This window comes from Sebastes fasciatus, chromosome 20 (genome assembly GCF_043250625.1).
Source record: "Sebastes fasciatus isolate fSebFas1 chromosome 20, fSebFas1.pri, whole genome shotgun sequence".
NCBI lineage: Eukaryota > Metazoa > Chordata > Actinopteri > Perciformes > Sebastidae > Sebastes > Sebastes fasciatus.
The window spans coordinates 26,391,728-26,418,254 of record NC_133814.1 but is presented as its reverse complement, the minus strand read 5'-3'; the positions used below and the strand labels follow the sequence as shown (position 1 = coordinate 26,418,254).

The 26,527-nt window shown below is 41.4% G+C and overlaps 1 protein-coding gene across 2 annotated transcripts; it reads left to right on the top strand.

Annotated features, from left to right (window-relative positions):
• On the top strand, positions 1–26,527 carry abca5 (ATP-binding cassette, sub-family A (ABC1), member 5). Of its 2 annotated transcripts, none has more exons than XM_074619401.1 (38): positions 1–161; positions 1,661–1,830; positions 3,060–3,246; positions 3,411–3,584; positions 4,686–4,783; positions 4,975–5,201; positions 5,294–5,435; positions 6,317–6,505; positions 6,976–7,123; positions 7,517–7,700; positions 8,127–8,185; positions 8,881–9,167; positions 9,351–9,470; positions 9,926–10,064; positions 10,352–10,442; positions 10,677–10,816; positions 10,983–11,102; positions 11,201–11,402; positions 11,964–12,130; positions 12,448–12,575; positions 12,760–12,897; positions 13,833–13,946; positions 15,180–15,350; positions 16,738–16,851; positions 17,024–17,161; positions 17,352–17,420; positions 17,507–17,583; positions 17,684–17,807; positions 18,717–18,834; positions 18,961–19,052; positions 19,269–19,444; positions 19,871–19,946; positions 20,234–20,328; positions 21,460–21,579; positions 21,727–21,879; positions 22,879–22,958; positions 23,077–23,132; positions 23,868–26,527. In XM_074619401.1, the coding sequence occupies exons 1-38, from the start codon at positions 149–151 to the stop codon at positions 24,006–24,008; spliced, it is 5,037 nt and encodes a 1,678-aa protein (XP_074475502.1). In that variant the 5' UTR covers positions 1–148; the 3' UTR covers positions 24,009–26,527. The 2 variants fall into 2 exon arrangements, with proteins under 2 accessions (XP_074475502.1, XP_074475501.1); XM_074619400.1 differs by having other exon boundaries at positions 12,757–12,897.

The window sequence follows — 26,527 nt, the reverse complement described above, 5'->3', positions numbered from 1 at the left end:
TCTGTGTTTGACAGGCGGAAGTAGCGACGCCAGAGAGAAACCAGAGATCTCTTCTGTTAGAGCTCATCTTTAGGAGCTTTACTGGACAACTAAACACCTTCTGTAATGTGAGACTGTTACACCACAGACTGAGGAAGGATATGCATTAATGTATTTCATACGTGAGTATGTTGAATGGTTGCTTTTTCTCTGTGAATGTGAGTGTTTCCTCTGCAGACCTCGGCTGTGTTGATGAGCCTGCTAGCTTGATTTCGCTCAGGTGATGCACAGACGGCTGGTTTCTGGGGGTTCATTTTGCACACAGCTTCTCTTACTCTGTCTGTTTACGGTTCTTCTCTAATCCAAAGGAATAATTAGATATCATTCTGTAGTTTCAGCCTTTCCAACCTGCCACACAGCTGGTTAGCTCAGAGGCTAACATCAGCTAGCTTATTCATGATCACTGAACAGGTAACTTCTGCTCAGGTGTCATTTAGCTTTGCTTAAAGGTCCCATATCGTGCTCATTTTCAGGTTCATACTTGTATTTTGTGTTTCTACTAGAACATGTTTACATGCTGTAATGTTAAAAAAAAACTTTATTTTCCTCAATCTGCCTGCCTGAATATACCTGTATTCACCCTCTGTCTGAAACGCTCCGTTTTAGTGCATTTCGACGGAATTGCGTTGCTAGGTAACAGCTTGGGTCCATGTGTACTTCCTGTTAGCTGATGTTATTTACATACACTGCAACCAGTAATAAACTGGGACACATGTAGACATGTTTACGTTTAAATCTGTGTAAAGGGTCTAAATATTGTATATTTGTGACATCACAAATGGACAGCTGCTGTGATGCAAAACAAATGTTAGACCTGTCTGACGATAAAGTATTATCGTATCGTATCGATATAAACTAGCTGTCTCTATAAGACCAGTTCATCCGGTTTATCTTTGTTAGGTGTGCATGCAAATAAAGGAACTAAACTCATTGCACACTTTACGACATTCAACTGTCTTTGCAGAGGAAAAGGCACAAGCTACTGCCCATCAGTGCTGTAAGGAAACGGGTCTGACTGTTCAGTGGTAGAAAGTACATTTACTCAAGTACTGTACTTAAGTACAATTATGAGGTACTTGTACTTTACATTTTCTGTTACTTTATACTTTGACTCCTCTCCATTTTGAAAGCAAATATTGTACTTTTTACACAACTACATTTATTTGACAGCTTTATTAACTAGTTACTTTGCATATTCAGATTATTGATGGAAAATTAAAACATATATAATAAATCAACTAATACATTATGATGTGCTGCAACAATTAATCAGCTGATTAGTTTCTTGATTAGTCGTTTGTCTATTAATTGTCAGGATAATTACATTTTTCACAGCCCAAACTGATTTATTTAAATTGCTTTCTAAATTTTAGTAATGGGGAAACTTTCTGAAGCAGAGTAACTTCATACGGTCAAAAATTGTGACATTTGCTGTCTTAACCTTTGCTTGGTATTTTGTGTGTGTATATATGAATGGATTAAATCTGAGACCACAATCAAACAGTTAGAATACATTGTTTTTTCCTGCTTTCACTATTGTTATTTTGTTCCATAAAGCTTGTATTATAAAAACGTAAACGGGAAGCTTTTTCGTTTCCTATGTCTTTTCTTTCACTTGCAGCTGAGGCTAGCATTAGGGAGACGACTTCTCGTCCATACGTCATCCAGATGAGGCATGCTGGAAGTATGCAGCCCACGTACAGAAGAGATGCTGGAGTCTGGCACCAAACAAGAAGTCTTCTCTACAAGAATCTGCTCATCAAATGGAGGACCAAGCAACAGAGTCTTCAGGTGCTTAGATATGAATCTGTTCAGGGTGGACGTTGTGTTGTTGCCGTTTATATCCCACAGCTGGTCATCCCACAAAGTCAATATTTAATTTGAACTATGGAGCAATAACGTACATTGTGCAGAGTAAGTGTAGAAGGAAGTAGGCTTGTAGTGTGTATATAGCAGCTTGTGCAGTTGTGAAAAGGAGAACCTAATGCAGGTATTTTATAAACAGTGATGAGTTTAATATATTCACAACTTAAAACCTCAAAAACAAAGTTACTTTTAATTCTGTAAACAGTTTCAAGTAGTGAAGACATGTTTGTTGAAAGGTTTGCTTGGCCAGCGATGTGCCGTTATCTTGCATTCCACACACTGTTTCTCAAGGCTGGCACACTGTCACAGTCCATAATATGTCTGGATCTCTGAGAGAGGTCTCACAGGGAAACCTCAGCTACACTTAATAAGCCTTATAATGTGGTCATTCTGTCACGCCTGTGGCTGCTTCAGTGCAACGAAAAAACAAACGACACCAAACATTTTGCCTTTGGTAAAGTACTCCTTAATTTAAGTGCCTCTTCTCCCCTCCAATCTCTTGTTTGTTGCACCGTGCATTTTTAATTTGGCTTGAAGTTGCACTGTTGCATTTTTAATGTCTGTGTGTATCAACTTTTCTTTCGAGAGGGACCTCCTGCGGATTCCTTAAAGGGGTAGCTCGGGTGTTGTGTGGGGTACTTCTCCATAGTCAGTGTAATACGTACAGTAGATGGAGTTTGGAGAAACAGACAGGAGTAGCAGCACGGGAGCAAAGCGATGTACTGATGTGGACGGGGGCAGCAGCAAAACAGATTTAGACACCTAAAAAAATCTGTTTAAGTCCATCATAAAATCCATCTATGTTCTCGCCAAACCCACCAGACTCTATAGAAAAGACTTGTAATTTTACTTTGCAGAACAAGGGAGTTGCTGGTCTAGGGAATAAATACAAAGATAAATGATTAAAGAAGCAAATTAAAACAGAAATATCAATTTATGTCACATTTTATCAGTTAATTAACGGCTACATATATTTTTGCTATATTTAATGACATTTATTTATGAATTTATTTTTTATTTTGGCATGTTCCGTCCTCCATAGAGTAAATGCTGGGACAGACACAGAATATGTTGAAGGTATTACATATTCCACCTGGCCTGTGATGTCAGGGTTTTCTCATCATCTGTTCCTTTTTACGTGTCTGTCTTTGCAGGAACTGATCCTACCTCTGCTACTGTTGGGTCTCCTGATACTCATCAGCACCCTGAATCCTCACGTTTATTATGGAGGCATCAGCACTATGGAGCTGGAGCGTGAGGACCACTCCTTCAAGGGCCTGGGCTACACACCAATCACTAACATCACCAGCCACATCATGGAAGGGGTGGCCCACGAGATGCGTAAGTGCCCGAGAACCACCTCATCCTTTAAAATCACAGTACAACCATGTGTTGTTCTTGACAACTGTTGATCTGTATCAAATGGGACAGTGACTGAGGAAGGGAAACTACAGAGTTACGGGGCACCAAATATTCTTTTTAAGTTTGTGATCTTGTGTTTTCAGTCATGCAGGATCGTCTTGAGATGTTTGCCAGTGAGGAGGACCTGGAGAACGCCAGCCTGTATGAGCCTTCCAGCTACGTCGGTGTTGTGTTCATGGACAGCTCTGCCACGTCTTACAGGCTACGCTTCCCGTACAACCAGCTGCCCTTACCCAGCGACTACACAGAATCTATCGGTATAGTCTCATGGGACTTTATTTAATTATGCCTCACTTGTGCAGACGTATAAAATTTCCTGAAAAAAAAGGTTTTGCCAGGATAATGTTTTTAAAATTACTTTTTTTTAATTTACATAACTTGCTAACACAGTATATGTACCTTGTGTTTAGAGTACGTGGAGAAAATAAAACTCACCTGAAGATAACATGAATGCATTTAGTCCTATTTAGAACATGGGGTAGGGGTGCACTTCAGCCTCTTGTGGCCAAAATGAGTATTACAACAACAAACAAGAAATGATCCCGACAAAAAAAACAAGAGTCGGTCCAAACCGAGTAAATATCTGGACTGTGTTCAGTCAGTCTGTGAATTTGTGGCTAAATTGTTCCACTAAAAGTCAGTGGTCATGTCTATAATGATAAATCCAGCGGTACATGTCCACCAGGTCCGGCGAGGACACTAAGGGGACACGTTGCTCCGCTCAACTGGCCGTTCAAGCAGTGACACAACCTATCGTTGAATGCTCCTGATTGGTTTTCTGCTCGCCTTTTCAAACAGGAAACAGTAAACTTTCTGTTATTCCTTCTAAACAATCCACCAAAATCTACATCTAGAAACATTTTAAGAGAGAAATAGGCGACGCCCCTGCTGAGTCTGGTTTCAGTTTACAACTAGATCGCCTAGTTTCACAGCTTGGTTCAAGTTTCTTGAGCCGGACGAGTCGCGCTGGACGAGCTCATTTGTATAAAGGAGTGTTCCCGCCTTTTCATTTTGAAAGAGCAATGACGACCAATGAGGAAACTCCAACACTGGACCGACCAATCGTGTAACTTCATCACTCAGTCACTCATTGACATTCACCTTTTTTTTTCGCAGATGAAATTTTTTTCTTTTTCAGGAACCTTTTTCCACCTGCTCTTAAGTCATAAACACAAGAGAGAAAACAATTTAGATCAGACTTGGACACTTGCCTCTCAGGGCTTCCGTAGACTGTATGCTTCATTATGACGAAGCAAAACCTCATTTTTAGAACAGCTGAAATATAAAGTGTTTTATGTCATCTATATCTGGCATGCACAGACTTTTATGTTGTTTTCATTGTGCTTGTTCTCCTCTAGCCAACTGTTTTACCAGCTCGGTTAACTGCAGAGCAGCTAATTACTGGTACTCTGGCTTCATCCGCCTCCAGTCTCTGATCGATGCCGCCATCATTCAGGTGAGACAGGCCAGAGATCAGCACAAAGTTCTCCAGCATGAACCCACTGCCCTAAAGAGGGAACGGAGATGCAGAAAGGGAGCCGAGACTTCCCAGTGAATTTCATACATTTTTGGTTGATGAATGTATAATGAAGATAATAATGACTCACTAGTTTGATGACGTGCTAATGGTCCATCTGCTGCGTACAGATGCAGACAAAGCGTTCAGTGTGGAGCGAGATGGACCTGAAGGTAGTAATGATGGGTCAGCCAGGCTCCGTGGAGGTGCAGAAATTCCCCCACGCCCTCATCTCCATCTACCTGGTCCTGGCCTTCACACCCTTCGTCACCTTCCTCATCGTCAACGTGGCGGCCGAGAAGGAACATCGCCTCAAAGACACCATGACCATGATGGGGCTCTACGACACGTCTTTCTGGTGAGGGGAGAAGAAGGCATCAGTCACACGACTAAAAATAATCTGCTTCCTGTGTGCATGTGATTGTGTATGTGCTTTGTGTTGTTTAACAGGTTGTCATGGGGACTCCTGTATGCTGCTCTGGTGACCACCATGTCCATCCTGATGTCCATCATCGCTACGTACACGGCCCTTTTCCCTAACAGTGACTTCTTTGTTATCTTCTTCCTCATCTTCCTCTATGGAATATCATCAGTGAGTAGAGCTGAAAGATAGAGGCAAAGTAAACCTGGACACATGTGTTGCTTTGTTTACTTAGACATATTCATATCTTCTCATTTACCCCTGAATGAGATTAGCCATGCAGATAGTTTGGGTTTTATTTCCCCAGGTATTGAGATATACATTTCAGAGATTTCTACCTCCACCCCGGTACAATGGAGATGATTAAAATTGTGTTTGTGGTGCTCACAGAAAATAAGACACATGTCTTTCCAGAAACAATGTAGCTGTGATTCTGGATAATCCACAGACCTCACTGTGAACAGTTCTCATTGAAACTATTTTAAAGAAGTAGTCCCTATGAAGACTGTTGACTGTGTGCTTTAAAGGGATGATTCAGGTGTTTTGAAGTGGGGTTGTACTAGCACGGAAGGAAAGCAATGTACTGCTGACTACTTGACTATGACTTGACCCAGATTGCATGTGATTATCATAAAGTGGGCATGTCTGTAAAGGGGAGACTTGTGGGTACCCATAGAACTCATTTTCATTCACATATCTGGAGGTCAGAGGTCAAGGGACCCCTTTGAAAAATGGCCATGGTAATTTTTCCTCGCAAAAATCTAACGCAAGTTTGGAGCATTATTTACCGTCCTTTAAAACTGAGCCCGCTACAACCTAAAAATCACAAGCTGCATTAATGCAATAAAGAAATTAGTGGCATTAAAACGATTTTGCATCGACGCGTTATTATCGCGTTTACTTTGACAGCCCTAATAATTATACAACCCCACTTCAAAACATCTGAACAGGAGGTTTTTGTGCTCTCATTCCAACAGCATTGACGGTGGGAGTGATGAAAATACTCTTTTTTTCTGTCCTCCTATCTCCCACTGCCTTCTCTCGTTCCTCAGATCTTCTTCTCCTTCATGCTGACTCCATTATTCAAGAAGCCCAAGTTTGCCAGCACCGTGGGCTCCTTGCTGACGGTGGTGTTTGGCTGCCTGTCACTGTTCACTGTGCTGATGAAGGACTTCCCACAGCCGCTGGTCTGGCTTCTCTGCCTGCTCTCCCCAAGCGCCTTCTCAATCGGGATCGCACAGGTGACAAAGCTATTCAACGTGTTGACTACCACTGAACTGAGGACACAATCAAACATGCTGTTTGTAGCGCCCATTTTCAAACTCAAAACTCTGAGTATGTAGTGACATGTATGCTCGTAATTCCCCCCTGGTGTAACGTTACACACTAGGTCCACTTTCTGATGTCTTCTACTCACTCACTAACAGCACACAGATCTGGAAAGTCAATTTGTTTAGGATGCATTCGCGATCTTTGATGGTTAATGCCCTTGCATAGCTTGACGAGCTGTTGCAGTCCGTTTCCAAACTGTGCACACACTTACGTACGTCATCATTGTTTGCAAATTTTAACAGGGTCTATAAGAATCAGTATCTAAATCTGAGACATTAGCTTATTCTATTCTTTGACCACAGGTGCTTCTGATTTTGGTATTTTATAGAAACATAATCATAACAATAATAATCATCCAGTGTGTGTGTGCATATGTTAGGTGGTTTACCTGGAGGCCCAGGGAGATGGTGCTGTGTTTTCCACCCTGGCTAACGGCCCTCATCCTCTGTACGTGCCCATGCTCATGCTGGTGTTGGACTGCATCCTCTACCTTCTGTTGGCTATCTACCTGGACCAGGTACTGCCTGGTGAGTACGCACACACACACACACAGTATACCTCAATATCATTTACAACTAATTAAGGGGTGCTTTCACAAGCCATAGTCCGTTTGGCTCGTCCGAATCAGAGTAAAAAAAAGCCCGCACAGGCAGCCTGCGTTTTGGTTGGAAATGGTCGGAGACCACATCTTGCTTTGGTCCGCGCCAGAGTACGTTTACTGTCTTCACTACCCAAACGACCCACACTGCATTTGATTAAAACAGACTAAATGTTGGCTTGTGAAAGCGCCCTATGTCTACTTTAATGCTATTAGTTGTATCAGTTGAGCAGCAACAGCTTCCCTGTGGGATCACTTAAGTTTAATCTTAACCAATCATTGTTTTAGTATTATTATCAATAACATTTTGTCTGAAATGCAGGGGAGTTTGGAATGAGGAGGTCTTTGGTGTACTTCCTGAAGCCATCCTATTGGTCCAAACGCAGAAAGCGCTACGTTGAAGTGAGCTCGGTGTACGAAACTGAGGTGAAAGGCGCTCCTAGTGGGGACGAGTACGAGTCTGTCGAGCCTGTTTCACCCGAGTTCAGAGGAAAAGAAGCCATCCGGTAAAAGTCTGAACTTACAATTGGATGCATGTTTCTATTGCAATAAGTGCTTCTTGGAAATGCAGCCTGTTACACTGCTGGATAGGTTACTGCAGTTTGATAAAATGCTCCATCATTTCACTTAAGGCATTAAATTCAAATTTCAATGCTGTTTAAGCCCAAAATATCTAAATGTAAAATATCCAATGAGAGGATGATACTGAAGCATGAAAGAAATGGAGGCTTGGAGAGTTTCCAGTAGAAAAATCAGTGTCACGCTCGGTAAAAAATGGCTCTGTTCTTGGTTCTCACTGTTCCATTCATCCTGGCGGAGGGGAGAGCCTGTCGGACCAGCCTGCGACCTGAGAGCTGCTCTTCATTCTGACACTGCTTGCTGTGTTTACACTTTCTGAAAACGTAATGCTCATTTTGCTCCTTCTCTGGCAGCATCAATAACATCCAGAAAGTGTACAAAGAGAAGGACAACGTGGTGGAGGCTCTGAGAGGTGAGTCCTGACACTTTGACTTGATTGGTGCTTTTAATGTGAAAGGCTTTTCAATTAGTAGATGTGATGTGACGCTCAAGTTCTCAGTATAAATCAGTTCGATCTCACAGTGTGTCCAGTTATAAACCTGAGAAATCTGTAGTTTTAATCAAGTTAACGGTGCGTTTCATTTGGTCGCCTGTCAATGGCGTCATTTCCCCTTTGTGCATGCGTCAGCGTTGTGATGTCTGCCAGAAGCCTTCATTCATTTACTTTTTTTTCAGTTTTAAGCCACGTCTTTACGATACACTTTTTAGATCTTGGTGGTGTTTAAACATAGACTGTATATGAGAAGTGGACGGAGTCACCGTGACGTCACCTGTCGGTTTCTGGACTACGGTTTTGAAGCCTCGAGTTCGGCGTTACCATCTCGGTTTTTGCAACCGGAAGTGAGACGAGAGGGTGAAGCTAAGTACAACCGAACGCTGAATAAGACATTTTTAGGCGACCAAAAAGGTCATAATTAACCAGCCTGTGAGCAGCTGCCATCTCCAGCGTTCTCCCTCAATACTGGACCATTTTCAGATATTGATGACATAAAAACGTGAGAGAATGGGGTCCAGGTTGGAACATACCCGAGTTACCCTTTAATGTGCATTTTCTGATTGATTTTCATGACGCCGTCTTTCTCTTTCTGTACATCCCCCTCTCCCCAGGTTTGACGTTTGACATCTACGAGGGCCAGATCACGGCTCTGCTGGGACACAGCGGGGCCGGCAAGTCCACTCTCATGAATATCCTGTGTGGCATCTGCCCGCCCACTCACGGCTCGGCCACCATCTACGGCTCCCCCGTAGCAGAGATCGCCGAAGCGTCAGAAATGAAGCAGCTGGTGGGGATTTGCCCCCAGTTCAACATCATCTTTGATGTGCTCACCGTGGAGGAACACCTCAGGATATTTGCCGCCATCAAAGGGATCCCACCCTCGGACATCAACGCTGAGGTAATGTGATCATCTAAAACACGTCTTATAGTGTTTTGTCTAAATATATTTGAATGCATAGGTCATCTTGAGTTCCCAATCTGACCATCGCTAACTTTAGATAACTTATTCAGTTGGAGATTGTCAAGAGGGATTGTTTATTCAAGAAAGTGACAGGTGATTTATTTTGCTTCTCTGTAATAGGTTACCAAAGTGCTGAAGGATCTGGACTTGGAGAAGATCAAGACTGCTCAGGCCAAGAATCTGAGTGGAGGCCAAAAGAGGAAACTCTCTGTGGGCATCGCCATTCTCGGAGATCCTAAGGTACCTGGAGCAAGTGTTTTTACCGTTAATAGTTTACTTTAAAGGACGGGTCCAAGTGTTCCTTATGTATTCAAATACGAACATTCAGATTTTGGTACGTGTGTTTTAGCGTCAAAATGCTATTTTCCCTTCACGCCCTTCTAAAACGTGACCTGACGTAGGTTTCTGCATGATGACGCTGCTACATGTACATGTATATATACATCCTTATAGTCTGTATATTAACATTACATACAGTAATTTAGATGGCGGGTCGGCGTGCTCCCAGTTTGGAGAAGCAGACAGGAGTACCGGCAGGAAGCTAAGCGATGTGCTGCTGTGTTAGTTCAGATCCAAAAGTCACACAATAACACAAACTAACTAGCCGATCGAAATGCCTGGAGTTATCAGTAACTCTGCCGCCAGTCCTTGCAGGATAAACGTCAGCTTGAGCCCATTCTGTTTGTTCCTGTCAGATTCTGCTGTTGGACGAGCCCACGGCCGGCATGGACCCCTGCTCCAGACACCAGGTCTGGTCGCTGCTGAAGAGCCGCCGAGCCGGCAGAGTCACAGTCCTCAGCACGCACTACATGGACGAGGCTGACATTCTTGCTGGTATGAACTCATGAACTCATCCACAGGGACCATTAGGGGTGGGAAAAAAATCGATTGAGACTTTTTATTTTTAATAAGCAGCTTCAAGGTGTTAATAATTTTCCTCCAGTTTTGTATTTATAATAAAGCAGTTTTTTACTCGTATTAAATTATTCTTGCCAGCATCTGAGGAACATTTTTTATAGCACTGATAGTGTCATGAAATTCTCGCCAACTACAGTTTCACAGAATCACAGAATTTGTTGTTATTGTTAAACACAGATGTTATTTTTTTTCTTCTTCTCCAGATCGCAAAGCTGTGATTTCTCAAGGGCAGCTTAAATGTGTTGGCTCATCAATGTATCTCAAGGTCAAGTGTGGTGTTGGATATCATCTCAGGCAAGTAGAATTTACTGATGTAGTTTATTGTTTCAACTTTCAAGTGCTGGAAACGGCTGCAAGTCACAGAACAGTGACCCATCTTTAGATATTAAATAATCTTAGTGGCCCATCGGTGAACCGTTTTATAAATGACCTGATATATATGTATACTTAATGCCTACATCCTAACAACTTGTATCAGTCACATATACTGTAGGTCTTTATTTAACTATTTGTTTTCCTCCCACGCAGAATGTCTATCAACGAGGGATGTGAAGCTGAAAACATCACGTCACTGGTCAACCAGCACGTTCCCAAGGCAAAGTTGTCTCGACAACACGAGGCAGAGTTGACTTTCACTCTGCCTTTTGAGGGCATGGACACATTTTCAGGTCAGATATACATTATCTAGTCCAAGGGATGGTTTTTAAAGTAGGGTATGAGGCACTCACAGTATTCATAGTCAGTGTATTACCTACAACAGATGGAGTTTGGAGAAACAGACGGGAGTACCAGCACGGGAGGAAAGCCACGTACTGATTAATTTGTCTTTCATAGGCTTGTTCTCGGAGCTCGACTGTCAGCCCAATCTGGGAATTATCAACTATGGGGTTTCCATGACAACGCTGGAGGATGTTTTTCTTCGTTTGGAGGCCGAGGCCGAGGTGGACCAAGCTGGTGAGTGTGTTACCAAAACAACAATAACAACAACAAAAATCCTCCTTCCTAATTCACTAAAATGAGTTCTTATCCGTCTGTTTGTTTCATGTCTTCAGACTACAGTGTGTTTAATCGGGAGCAGGCGGAGGACGAAAGTGACAACGCCTCTATAGACGACACAGACCAGCGGCTGTTGACATTCTCCGACAGCAAGTCAGATGTCGTGTCGGGACACGCTCTGTGGCGGCAGCAGTTCAGCACCGTGGCCTGGCTGCACATGCTCAACATGCGCAGGGAGAGGAAGGCCTTCATTTACACGTGAGTGTTCAGAGACAAAAACCAAGATCCAGTATCACGTCAGTCATTCAGGACTGAGACACTGAACATGCTGTGAAATATGACGCAGTGCAGAAAATTTATATTTTTACAAATGTAGTTGTTTATTTATCAGTTTATATGTCAAATATTTCAGTTGCTAACAAGAGCGTTATGGCTGTACCGAATAGTTTGAAGCTTCATTCATAATGTTGACGAAATTCTAAATCAACATTTGAATGCTGTGCAGCCTATTCATTCTGTTTAAACAATCAGATGAAGATCAGGCTACACTAATATTATTAGTATTATACTATTTGTAGAATTACATTCCAGTGGTGGCTGCGTAGGTTTGTTTCAAACTCGTGTGATCTAAACATTTCCAATAACTCCAGAGCGTTGAAAAGTCCAAAAGTACGGCTGCCCAAACTGCATGTGATTATCATAAAGTGGGCATGTCTGTAAAGGGGAGACTCGTGGGTATCCATAGAACCCATTTACATTCACATATCTGGAGGTCAGAGGTCAAGGGACCCCTTTGAATATGCCTCCCTTCTCCTGCAGTCTGGCCTTGTTCCTGGTGTTTGTTGCCGCGGTGCTCGTCCTGTCTCTGGCCACAGGAAACATCCAGATTCACTCCCCGGACCGTCAGTTCCTGCCCATTTACCTCCTCAAAAAGAACCAGGAGCCGCGGAGATACGCCACCAGCCTCCTCGTCCAGAACTCCTCAGGTGAGTCCGCTGGAGATTTTCAACGTGGGAGGAAATAAGCTGATAAATATGTCCTCTCAATGAGCACTTTGTATTCGGACGTTTTACTGGAGTCTGGTAGTCGCTTTCAGTCCAAAATGGCGGAAGCGTAGCTCTGCTGCTGGGAGCTGATGTTGCAATGGAACGAACAATTGACTTTCACTTCTTATCAATATACAGTACCTCCTTTGCTCTAAATATTCCTTTACTTTCACTGCTTTTCTTCCATTTTGAACGCCTTGCACTGCCGTTTTCTTGCACGTGGGTCAGCAGTGTCGTTTTTTTTCTTGTGCCAACAGGCTCCGATATTTCTGACTTCATCCACAACCTGCAGTCTCAGGACATCAAAGTGGATTTGATGAAACAGAGCGACTACATGGCCGCAGCTCCCCACAGCGCCGCCATCAACGTAACAGGATCCAGCAAGGTCACTTTATTATTGGACAGATTGAATTCATTTTTTTTTTGATACCAGATATTTGATGAAACTGGAGATGAAGAATCAGATGTGGGCTCAGATGAAGGACCTTTTGTTTCCTCTAACTGAGAGCTTTATATTTAGATTTAGATGGAGTGGACTCTCTAACACTTTCTGTTCTGTCTGTCAGCAGGGTTTCAGATACAGTGTTGCGTTCAACAGCACAACAGTTCACTCCTTGCCCATGGCTGTCAATATACTAAGCAACGCTCTTCTAAGAGGTCTGAATGGTTCTGGACAGATCCGAACCTGGACCAAACCGTTTGATTATGTGAGTATTTTAAGGAGTCAGATGACACAGATCTTATCTGTCCTGTTTCCCTCTGCCATTGAACCTTTTAAAAACAGACCTTCTGCAGGTGGCCGTGGGAGAATGTTGCGTTACGTGCGGTACAAAACGTGGGAAGAACGCACGATGATTGCCCCGTAATGGCAGCAGGAGATTGTTGTTTGCACGATCCTGTTTAAATCGATCTACAATAAAAAGCATAATAGCTAGAGCTTTCATTCTTTCCTGCAGCAGAAAGCTAAGGCTTCTGCCTTGTACGCTCCTGATGACGTCATTATGTTACATTACGTTACATTACGTTACATTACGTACGGTGACAACACGCGGTGGCGCCAGAGTATTTCCCCGTAATGGTTGCGTAAGATCGTTGTTTGCATGATCCTATTTAAAAAGCAATCTAAAATACAAAACATAATAGCTAGAGCTTTCATGCTTTTTGCAGCGGCTTCTGTCTTTTGCGTCAACACGTTGTACGCTCGTGATGACGTTACGTTGCGTTATGTTACCTTGTATTACGTAACGTTACGTTGCGTGCCGAACGTAACGAAAATGCCTTTGCACTCAGTCTGCTCATAAAAATTAGCATATCTCAAAAACTAAAAAATGTGCATAGTTCAAATAACTTCTGGAGTGTTGAGAAATATTTTCTTCATGTTTCTACGTTCAGAAATATTTTGGATTAAAATGTTTTGTGTGTTTATTTAGTAACATTTTATGAGAAAAAAATACTACATATTTTTTTTATTTATGACAAAATTTCAATACTTTTGTCAATTATTGTGCTTTATTAACTTACATAATCTTTTATCTTAGGTTGTACAGGTTTTAGAGATATGAAGCATTTGAAGATACTCCGAGATCTCTTGCAGAGTTCAAGGGTTAAAGATATTAAATGTTTCCGTTGTGACTTCCCTCAGCAAATCCCAGACGCTACGTCCTACGCTCTGGTGTACATAGAGGCCATCATACTGGGAATGCTGGCAGCTGGAATGCCTGCGTATTTCGCTATGGACCACACTCGAGACAGAGAGGTAAGCACTTATTAACATCATCTTTAACTCTTTAACTCTTTAACTTCATCTGTTCGGCATTTATTCCACAAAGAGAAGAAATATTGCACTTCACAGCATGGGACTCCCAAATCAGAAATACACATTTGTCCTCTTACCTGTAGTGTTATTTATCAATCTAGATTGTTTTGGTATCGGAGATATCGGCCGTAGAGATGTCCGCCATCTCTCCAATACAGTTTCTTGCCAAAAACTACATTTCACAAGATTACATCTGAACACATCATGATAAAGTTCAAATTTATCTTCGCCCAATACTAATTTTTACAGAACAGAGCTTGAACGCACAACAATATAACATATCAATGACACCTCCGTTAACGTAAGTAGCTTCGTTATTTAGCCAAGCAGGACTGTGCTGCCCACCGGATGCTAACAGCTAACGTTACTATCTTTCCTCCCGACAGTTTCAACACGGACTTGTTGTTCAGTGTTGCATTATCAGGGAAAAACATAAGTTGCACCTCTCAGGTTTAGTAGCAGTAGCGCCATGCTTTTGAGCACTTTTTTGTTTCTCTCCACCGTGGCTCCGGTCCCAAACAAACTGACAGCGAGTATGCTGTTGCGTTGTTGTTGTGCAATGCGTAACTGTTGGACAGCATCGAAGAGGAATCGATAGTCACAGAGGCCAAGAAATCGGACTAGGATCCGGTTCTCAACGGGAACTTATTCTCTATTCCCATCCCCAGCGTTTTCCCTGCCTGCCAAAGTGGCCGGGTAGCCTGACGATTTTATCCGCCACTGCCAACAATTTACCCACATTTGGCGGGCGGTGGGTGCTAATTTACGACCCTGCTCATAAACCATTCCTTCACTGGCATGTATCATTTTTAAAAGCACTTTGCCTTTATTGGACAGTTTGAGAAGTAGAGAGCAGCAGGACACATGAAAGAAGAGGATCACGTGTGACAAAGGTCTCAAGGTCGAGCCAAACCGGGTACGTCGTGGTTTCGTGGTTTGTGTGTTAGACACAGCTGGCCCATCAGGGTATAATAGCGTCCCTGTCTCCTCCTCTAGAGCACATAGCAATTGTTTAGATTGTATTTTCTCTCTATTCTTCTTCTACATTGTCCCATTACTGCTGGCTTTCCTAAAGATTCACTATCCTGATTATTAATGTAATAACACAGTAGATGTCAGAAGGCCTGTATTTTCATACGTGTGTATATTTGCCTGTTTTTTTTTCTCCTTCAGATCAAGTGTCGCTCTACACTGCGTATCTCTGGTTTGGTGCCGTCAGCGTACTGGTGCGGCCAGGCAGCTGTGGACATCCCCTTCTACTACGTCATCCTCTCCTGCATGACCATGATCCTCTTCTCTTTCCACACTGGAAACCTACTCACCTCCAGCAACCTCACCGCTGTGGTCCGTACTGCCGTTTACACCTACACATTCATTACACAATATTATTATATGTACCACACCTTGGACTACAGTATCTTAATTTCTACAAAAAAACCTGCCTCTCCATTCTATGACAGCGTATTAGGGTCATTGTTATGGAGAACATAACCTGCCAAAATCGAAAAAATATGAATAAATAAATAAATGATTCGATAAATAAATAAATAAATGTCATTAGATGTAGCAAAAATAATATAAAAAATAAATGAAGCCATTAATTAATTGCTAAAATGTGACATAAATTGATATTTCTGTTTTAATTTGCTTCTTTATTTATTTATCTTTGTATTAATTATCTTATTTATTTACTCTTCTGTTTAATTTTCCCTTTTATTTATTTATGTATTTGTTTATTTATTTTTAAATGTTTTTATTTTTTATTTATTAATTCATTTTTTAAAATATTTTATTTATTTATTTTTGCACTTTTTATGATATATTTTATATTTAATTTTAAATGTTTGTATTTATTTATTTATGCATGCATGCACAATTTTTCCTTTTCATTTCCCCAAACTTATTTATTTTGATACATTTTCTTTACACATTTCTTTATGTATTTCTGCTTCATTATGCAAATAAGAGGGTCAATAAATACATTAATAAATACATTTTAAAAGAAATATTTAAAAAAAATGCAGAAATAAACAAATAAATTAAAAATAAATGCAAAAATAAATAAATAAAAAAATTATAATAAATGAATAATAATAAATTAAAGGGAAAATTAAACAGAAGCGCACATAAATAAAGAAATTATTATAAAACAATATAAATAAAAGAAGCGAATTAAAACAGAAATAGCAAGTTACAGTTTGTCAAATTTTAGCAATAAATTAATGGCTACATTTATTTTTAATATTATTTTTGCTAAATTTAATGACATTTATTTATCGAGTAATTTATTTATTCATTCCTGTTTGAATTTGGCAGGTTCCGTCGTCCATACATTGTAGGTAAAAACAATAATTATGGAGCCGTGGAAGGGGGGTAATATTCAGAGAAAGAAAATTGTAAATTTACAAGAAAAACATTCTCTGAGAATAAAGTCACAAATTTTGCCACCATCTGAATTTTGTTGCTCTTAAAGTAGTGTTATTATGTAAGGATGGCCTCTGACGGAGGGGAAGGTCCTGAAAGATACATATAGGCATTTTCTTTTTGTGTTATTTTATGAACATAATGCTGACCGCTCTGAGTATTTCCAAGATTTAAGTCATGAATTTACAAGAAAAATAAACTTAAAACCGAGTACAAGGAAAAATAGTGGGGTGTTTTTGTTTAGGAACCACATCGCTTCACTTTGCAAAGTTGTAATAGATGACGCATCTCTTCTCCCCTCTCTTAGGTCCTGTGTACTATCGGCTTTGGGCCAGCCATGATCCTCTTCACTTACGTGTTTTCTTTCGGCTTCCACCGAGTCCAGAGCAACAGGGATTTCTTCTCTGTCATCTCCATGATGGTGAGGCGGGACGCTTTGTGTGTACACACTGAAAGTACCTCTAAAATGTGAACTCCAAACAGCACATGTGGTGAACCTGAAAGAGTTCTTACAATTGTATTATGTAATTCTGTCTTCTGTCTATCTAATCATAAGAGGGTTTAACTTTCTAACCATGTGACTCGTGCTTCAGGTGTGTGTGGTATCAGCCTCGCTGGTTCAGTTGTCGTTTGTGAACGACAACCCCGACCTGACCAGAAACCTGCACAACATCTTGTGTTTCTTCAACCCTCTGTATCCTCTCATGGGCTGCCTCAACTGCATCACCAAGGTATGAGCTCCACCAGGGCACCCAGTCAGCTCTTTCACTGGTTTCTCTGTCTGCTTTTTTGTCTCAAAACTAGGACTGGCAATCAATCATCATAGTGAATCGTAATTAATTGCACATTTTTTGATCTGTTCAAAATGTACCTTAAATGAAGATTTGTCAAGTATCACTGATGTTTTTTCTCCGTTTACAGGCGACCTTCCTCCCCTCTCTGTACGAGGAGAACTTCTTGTGGAAGAACCTGCTCATTGCGGTCATAGCTGTATGTATATATTGCTACATTCAGTAAACTGAGACTGTAGAAGTGTGTGTTCAGCCGTAATACTGTGTGTCTGTTTCTGTGCTCAGCCCTATCTCCAGTGCATCCTGCTGCTTTTCCTGCTTCGTTGGCTGGAGATGCGTTACGGAGGGAGGACAGTCGGCAGGTAGTGATCCGATTTCAGGCCTCAGTACAGAACAGCAGAGGTTTATTACTTGTATTTCACATGAACAGTGCAAGTTTCTTAGATTCTTTTGCATTTCCAGTCTCTCGTCCAAGTCAAAGTCCAGAGTGGAGAAAAATCCAGAAGAAGGGCTGAACGAGGACGAGGATGTTCAGATGGAGAAGGCCAGAGTGAAGGAGGCCCTCACCTGCCAGTCCTGTGAGGAGGTGAGTGGATATCTTATCTTTTGGTACGGGAAAATAAGGAGCTGTTGAATGTTTATCTCAGTGAATGAACCAGATATGTGTAAGATCTGGCCAGAATTTGAGTTTGAAACATTAGAAAATGAGCATTATGAACAGAATGTGAAGAGGTTGCAGTGTTGACAGTATGTCAAAGACGTCTATGTATTATATTACGGAGATGTCTACTGAAATGAGTGAATGAATGCCTTTATTGTCATTGCACAGCTGTACAATAAAACTCTAGAGCAACTCCTCACTGTGGTACAAAAAAGAATAAAAGCAAGATGAAATGGACGGACCAAACAACTCACATATATAATAAATAAATAAATAAGCATGCTAACCAGCTAGTCCTGTCCTAGTCCTGTCTTGTAATACCACTTCTGCTCTGCGTGCTTGTCAATCACGTTGAAGGTACAGGGTTTGTGTACGTATTTGATAGTTAATTTATTGTTTTGAATCCAAAGTTGCAGAAACGAGAAAACAACTGGTGTTTTTGTTTCGTCCTCCACGCCGCCCAGAGACTACTTTTTCTCTCTGTCTTGATCGACCTTACACTCGCTAACGTTACAGGCCGCCGGGCATGCAATAAACTGGCCGTCTTCTTTTAGTAAACAAAGACGCCGTGCGAACCTTCCCCTCCTCCCACCTCTACTGAAATCTGATCTCCATCATGTTGCCGGTGTTATGTCAAAGTCACTGGCCTCGGCTCGGCAGATGCGCACGGCCTGTCATACAAACATAACATTATATTAATCACCCTGTCATATTGCTTATTAATAATGCAATACAAGCTGGATTTAGCGCCGTGCTTATTGCTGTTTCTAGTTGTTTTCCCAACTATAAACACCAGTTAATTTGGCCTCTCTTCACTGTGTCTGGTCCATTTAGAAACCAGCCATAGTCGTGAGTAACCTCAGGAAGCAGTACAAAGGCAGAAGAGAAGGTTTTTCTCTGAACAAGAAGAGGAAAGTGGCCACAAAGAACATCTCCTTCTGTGTTCGCAAAGGTATGTTTAGTCTGTTTGTCCAGGTGATAATGGTTGTCACTGACTGTTCCGATCCCTGAGGAAACTGGTGACTAGAGTTCAGCCTTAGTCTTCGTTTCAGGAAAAATAAAATTGCTTTTTCTTCAGGTGAAGTTCTTGGACTGTTGGGCCCCAACGGAGCAGGAAAGAGCACCATCATGCACATGTTGTCAGGTGACACCGAACCCACTGCAGGCCAGGTACAGCACCGACAATACTGAAGCTACTCTCCTCGTCTCTACTGTGGGATATTAGTTCCTGATCCCCCATTTAAGACTCTTTTTTCACCATACGTGTGTTTGCATTCCCGTGAAACAGAAACACCTTTTTCTCAAACTCATGCTACAAAAAATAAAGAACTGTTGGGGGAGCGTAATGTTGTCACCAGCTCACTGACTGCGTTTTGTTTTGCCCAGGTGCTGATGGGGGACTATAGTACAGAGTTTCGACAGGTGGACAATCCTCTGGAACATGTGGGCTACTGTCCTCAGGTGAACCCTCTGTGGCCCCGGATCACTCTGCAGGAGCACCTGGAGATCTACGCTGCCATCAAGGGCCTGAGAGGACAGGACGTACCGGGGATCATCAAACGGTAGGCCTCTCTCGTCACTCTGACAGACACTTTTACCATCAGGACTGATTTCTATCATAAGACCAAGTTATCAGGACCCAAGTACTGTGCAATGAACAGTCGGTCAATGGATCTGTTAAAGATGAAGATTCTTTTGTTTATTGTGATTTTGTATATTATATTGTCTCATCTGTGAAGCGACCGAAATGAGCTTCCTCCGTAGGGTGGCTGGGCTCAGCCTTAGAGATAGGGTGAGGAGCTCAGACATCCGGAGGGAGCTCAGAGTAGAAACGCTGCTCCTTCGCGTCGAAAGGGGGCCAGCTGAGGTGGTTCAACATCTGATCAGGATGCCTCCAGAAAGAAAATGGATGGATGGATGTTTATTGTGATAATGAATGCAGTAAAAGCTGCTGACTGTTGTTTTGCACCTATTGTTGTTGTTGTCAGTGTGGTGAACGCTCTGGAGCTGAAGGACCACTTGAACAAACAAGCCAAGACCCTGTCAGCAGGAATCAAGAGGAAGGTGGGAACATGTTCACCGTTTTTAACTACACAAACTCGGGCTGTCAGATTTAACGCAATAATGCATTAATGTGTTACGTAAATTTGTTTTAACGGCACTAATTTCTTTAACGCATTAATGCAACTTGTGATTTTTAGGTTGTAGCGGACTCAGTTTTAATTATATTAATTATAATTGTTGAGTTGGAGACATTTTGCCATTAACCCGCTTGACTTTCTGGTTTATTGACCACTTGTATTGTCTGTATTGACTACACGTTGTTTGTTTGTTTGTTTGTTTGTTTACAGTTGTGCTTTGCCTTGAGTATGATTGGGAATCCTCAGATCGTCTTACTGGATGAGCCGTCGTCAGGGATGGACCCCAAATCTAAACAGCGCATGTGGTGAGACTTACACTCACCCAACAATAACATTCCTGTTACATAAATCGTCAAAGGAACGGTTAGATCATTTTGTTTTCTGGTTTGATTTTATTAAATTAAAATAAAAATAGTAAATTTAAATCTTTTTTTTTAAATGATAAACTCCATTTCATCAGTGATTTCCAAAACAATTCAGAAGTTCTTTGTACAAAACAAACTTTAAAGACAGGTGATGAAAAAAGCACCGAAACATCTGGCTTCTCCACATTAGGCTGAATTAAAATACATCACAATGTAATCCACAGCTTCATTGTTATTTAAGAGAAATGTTTTCATTAGGACTTTTATCATTTCTTGCTCAAGGTCTTTTTATTGGTATTTAAAGTAATATAAAATGCAATAAATCACAGATACAGTTGGAAAGACACAATAAATCCACCCCATGTTTCTGCTCAAACAGAGCCTTATCCTTAATACAATAAACAAAAAATAAGGGAGAAAAAAAATGATAAACAAATAATAATAAATGCATTGCAAGAAAAATATAGAAAAAATCAAATAAAACTTTAAGAATTTAAAAATACAATAAACGGAAAAAAGGAGAAAAAAAATGATAAACATAGATAATAATAAATGAGTGGCAAAAAAAATATAGAAAAAAAAATACATTTTAAAAAAGTAAAAAAAAAAAAAATACAATAAATGAAAAACAGAAAAAAAATTATAATCATAGATAATAATAAATGAGTGGCAAGAAAAACCTTAAAATTTTTTTTTTTAAAGTTACAAATAAATAAATAAACAATATAATATGGTGTCTGTAATGCAAACCTATAATACAATATCAGTGGCGTTGTGAGCACAGCCTCTTGTAGAATAGTGGATTCCTCCAATGTCAAATGATGTATAAAGTCTTTAATCCATAGCTCAAAGGTCAGAGGACATGTTATAGTCGATAAGTCTTCTGGCTAAAAGAAATGCAAAAGCTTTCATATTTTTTGCCCGGCGACTAAAATGTTTATCTTGTGGAGCTGCTCTCAATTTTGCATTTTGACTTGATCAAAATTTTTCCTCCAAAAATCGTATTTCTGTCACAGTTTTTGATGGTTTTTTTTTTCCTTTTGTGATGACCTCGGTATCTCCTGTGTGTAGGAGGGCCATACGTGCTGCTTTCAAGAACCGTCAGCGGGGAGCCGTCCTCACCACGCACTACATGGAGGAGGCCGAGGCCGTGTGTGACCGCGTGGCTATCGTGGTGTCCGGCCAGCTGAGGTTAGCGCTCAACAGCTGTGTGACGTTCTCTTGACGGGACAGAACAGAGATCTGGAAAAGCTTCCTGTTGGTTGCAACCTCACCGCCAGATCCCGCCAGATCCCACACACTGCACCTTTAATGCTCCATCTGTTTTTCTCTACCTAGATGTATCGGCTCCATTCAACATCTAAAAGGGAAATACGGTCGGGGCTACAGTTTGGAGGTAAAACTCAGAGAGGAGCTGACGGGACTCCAGCAAGTGGCGCTGCTGCACAAAGAGATCCTCCGAATCTTCCCTCACGCCGCCCGACAGGAGAGGTGAGACACTCACCAAGCCCGCTGGACGAGTCCATGTGTTTATTGGAACATACAAAGGGTGGAAGAAAGGGAGCATATTATGCACACTAGAAGCAATTTCTCACAAGTGTGATGCAAAAATGCGGTACGGGAATGTGGAAAATTCAAATTCCCGCACCAGATAGAGAATGTCAGGAGGGCTAACGTTAAATACACAAAACATAAACTAATCAGACCCCAAATGTGATGCCAACGTCAGCTGTTGTGGTTAACCTCGTTCTGTGTCCAACATATAAAATTAGCATGTGCATATCAGTTACATCACCATCTTCATCGTACAGCTGCTGGGCGATCTGAAGCCATATATTGTCCTTTATTTGGTTGCTAAGGTAGTCAAGAAACTTGAATAAATCCAGTTGTAAGGAGATGTTTTCACATCAATATAAAATAGATAATAGGAAGTTAAACAGGTCATAATTCTCTAACAGCTTGACAAGATTTTTTTTAATCGAAGCAAATATTTAAATAATCATAATAGTTTCAATTGTGTGTTTTTATGCAAATAACCACTATAGATGACAATAGCAAAGTACAGTGCAGTACCGCGTACAGTACCCTCCCACCCCCGTGAAATAAAGCTCTCCTGAAGCTACGGTGTAATTCAAACACTGTCATTTAACGTACATATAATGTTTTTCATGTAAAATATATCAAACATTGAATGACACCAGATCTAAAATGTTATTCCTTTCAAAAAAAGACACAAAAAAAAAGCTATACTTGCCTTCCACAAAAGTTCATTTCAGAGCCTGTCAGCAACACAGATGTTATTCTATGGTGTGAAATGTAGGAAAATGACAGGTGCAAACGTACCCTTCAAAATAGAAGTCTGTGCTAAATCCTCATCCGATTTTAAAGAAACGTGTAATGCCTTGGTCATAGTTTAGTGCAACAACAGACACACTACTACTACTTCATGTGCATGCCGCCTAATTCAGTTGGCTGATGTTTTCCTTGCAGCTTTGCTACTCTGATGGTTTACAAGATCCCCATGGAGGATGTGAAATCACTGTCCAAGTCTTTCTCTCAGTTAGAGAGCGGTGAGTCACAGCTGATCTCTCTCTCACACACAGACACAGACAAACACAGACACACACACACAGAATCTGCTGAGTCATTCAATGTCATTTATCTTCTTAATCTCTGTGTATTTTTCAGCCAAGCAATCGTTCAACTTTGAAGAGTACAACTTCTCCCAGTCGACTTTAGAGCAGGTATGTGGTTGAGTTTTATATCATTCTGTAGCTTCATGTACATACTTCATGTACAGTATATATACATCCTTATAGTCAGTGTATTAACGTTGCATACATACAGGAACTGCTCCCAGTTTGGAGAAGTAGACAGGAGTACCGGCAGGAAGCTGAGCGACGTACTGCTGTGGACGCCACGTTAGTTCAGATCAGGAAGTCACAATAAGACAAACAAACTAACCGATGGATGCAGCGGTAGACCAGCAGATGAAAATCTGCAAAATTTAGCGTACACTTACTGTAAACCGATACTGATTGTTACCTAAAATACCATCAGACAGCCCTTTCCGACGAGGAACTGAAGCTGCTATTTCGCTCTCTTTAAGACCAGACTCCATTCACAAAACAGTCATTCAGTCATTTTACGTGGCAGAACGCGACACTAGCATATACATACAACACCACTTCAAAAAATCCGAACTAACCCTTTCCGTTTTTTCCAATCTTAGCACGTCTAACTTTGACTCAGCTAGCGTTCACATTATTCATAACCTTATTGATTAGCTTACTGTGCTAACCTACGTCACTGCTTGACATGGACCCGCCCTTTAACAAATGAAACCCCACAGTTTATAGATGTTCTTTCACAGACGATACAGTTAAACATCTCGTTCATTTTATTCATTCTTTTTGTTTTCCCATGTGCCCCACTCCCCGATGTCTCGTCTTCCTCTCCTCTGCGTCTTCGTCCTGTAGGTGTTCATGGAGTTTGCCAAGGAGCAGGAGAACGAGGAGGACGAGGTCGGCTCCCTCAGCACGACGTTCCAGTGGCAGCGTCTGCGCCAGGACGCCTCCGCTCCGGTCAACCACACAGAGAGCATCGTGCACCAGCTTTGAACTCCACCTGAGAAAGGGAGCAGGCTGGTGACTGACCAGGACTGACCGATCCCGAACCTGCCAGGCCTCGGCGCCCGAGGGCTCACGCCGGCACTTCGCCCGCTCCACGCAAAACCGACGCCCACCGCCCTTAAAAGAATGGGACAGACCTGTGGGGGGGGTCTGACTGTGTGTGTGCTTGGGTCAGGGCTGTTACGTCCCTTTCTCTCGGTCCGAGGCGTGCATGTGTGTGACCCTCGTCCACTGGTGCTCCGTGTTTTCTGAATCGCACTGACCAAGGGGGCCTGCGGTCTTTCTCGACACGCTGACGCGACACCTTCTCCTCTTTCTAATGGTGTTTTTTTTTATCTTCACAGGGAGTCAGTAAAAGGAAAATATATATATATATAAATAATATATAATATTTATGCTTTGTAATCCTTTCCATCCGTTCTCCTCTGCGGGACGCGTTACAGTAAGTGTGTTGATGTTTTTGTCTGATGTGTTTGTGAAGTTTTTTTTTTACCAGGACTGGATCCATCCACGATCGTACCAAAGCAGCACATCTCTGAACCACACACGTCCTCACACATTGAAACTGACAAGTACTTTCTGTTTATTGGTGTCAGTAGCATGTGCATAAATAGTTCTATTATTGATGCGGGGCGGTGGAATGAGTCTGTCAACTAAAACACTGGAGAAGAGATGCTCTCCACAGAGTCTGTAGACCTTTACAAAGCCCCCGAGTTAACAAACCAGACTCTCCTCATTTTACACCAGCATGCACATCTTAACGTCCAGACGCACATTTAAACTCTACAGTGTTTCAGCATGCACGCTCATGAGGAGGTTGATTATTTAGAAAAGTGGCTGAGGGTTTCGGGTCGATGGTCTTTGCCCTGTGGCCTTCCTCTCTGCAGGTTTAGCTCCGAACTAGAACCCGTAGCTTTGGGAATGTAGAGTAGAGAATATGCACGCCAGTACATGTAGCACACCGCCCTCGTCAGACATTAGCCAGGGCCCATGAACCTCAAACGTGAAGAGACGTGGAGCTCGAGGTTCAGATCTAGATGAAGTCTTCTCTCAGCCAGGTTCTATGAGGATTTTTGATAACTGAATGTACGTCGGGCCTCCAGTGAGAGGAGGGTTTGTAACTCAGCAGCGACCGTTCGGCGCTCTGTTTCACTTTGGTGCCACTTTTAATCACACAGCTGTGTTTTGTTAACTCTATCTAGCCTGTTTGGTGTGTTATTGTGTTGTGTGTGTTTGTGTGTATATATATACTGTGAGTAGCTGCGGCTATATCTGCATAATCTAGTATTTGTACAAGCAGGTGCGTTGTTGGTGCAATACCTATCAGCAAACCCATAAATTGTAATTTTTTTCATGACATTCAGGTGAGAGGATGACGCGGTTAAAGGGAATTTAAGACACTTTGTTTAACAGACTTGAGAAATATGTGATTTGTTGTGTTGAGTTTAGTTTTGTTAAAGATCATAAACGGACCTGGGAGGGTGATATTTGTCTAACACAACATACTGGATTTAATTCCACTGCCAGGTGTGTTTGTTTTGTCCACCTCTGTCAGACAGAATATCATCTCGAGGGTTTTTTTGGGGGGAAGTTGGTCTACTTGAGACAGGAAGCTGGATGTTTATTTTAAAGAGGTTTTTGATATGAATTATAGATGCTTAATTGAATAAAATACTGTAACGTTAATTAATTTTCTGTCCCGAGCTTTGTCATGTTACTACAAGATGCTTTATAGTGGTGGGTTTGTACACAAGGAGTCTGGGATTTGTGTCATCTGTTGCAGGTTTTATTTGCTGTTTTTACCAACTATGTCACCGTTAACTGAAGACGAGTAAGAGCTGATTTATGTTATGTAAATTTCTCTTAACTTGAGGGGGTTAATGCCTGACGTTAATGCACTGCATTTTGTCCTTTTAAATGTGAAAACGTTATTTAAATGCTGTCGTACTTTTTTTATTTTGCACACATGTAGCCTTGTTCCTTTTTTAATAGGGGACAAAATAAACCACTGGCTCTGCATTAACGTGTGTGTCGAGGATGGATGTCATATTTACACCATGTATATTTTACATTTGCTGGGTGCAATGTAGGATATCATTCTTTGAACTTCATGTGTGTTCTCAGTCGAATTCAATTTCATGTAGCCACCCAAATAACATCAGCTTTTTTTATGCACTTCTCTTAGCTTCCAGAAAAAGAAGCATCACATCTGGTTGGAAGTATGAAGAAAACCAAACTATCCTTTGAGTCTGATGTGGAAAGTGGAGCTTTTGGGCAAATGACAATGAAAGTGGAGAGGGTTTCATTTTGTTTTCCTGGTGGTGGTAGAAATTGCACTATTTCTGGGAAATTTTATAACCTTTCTTTATATTATGCAATCTTTGTAAGATTTATCTGTGCACTGATTTTATTTTTGTGTGCTGTATTTTCCTCCTGTATCTCCTCATGTCTGGATGGACACTAATGAACTCTCTACTCGACCTTTTCATGAATAAATGTTAATCCAA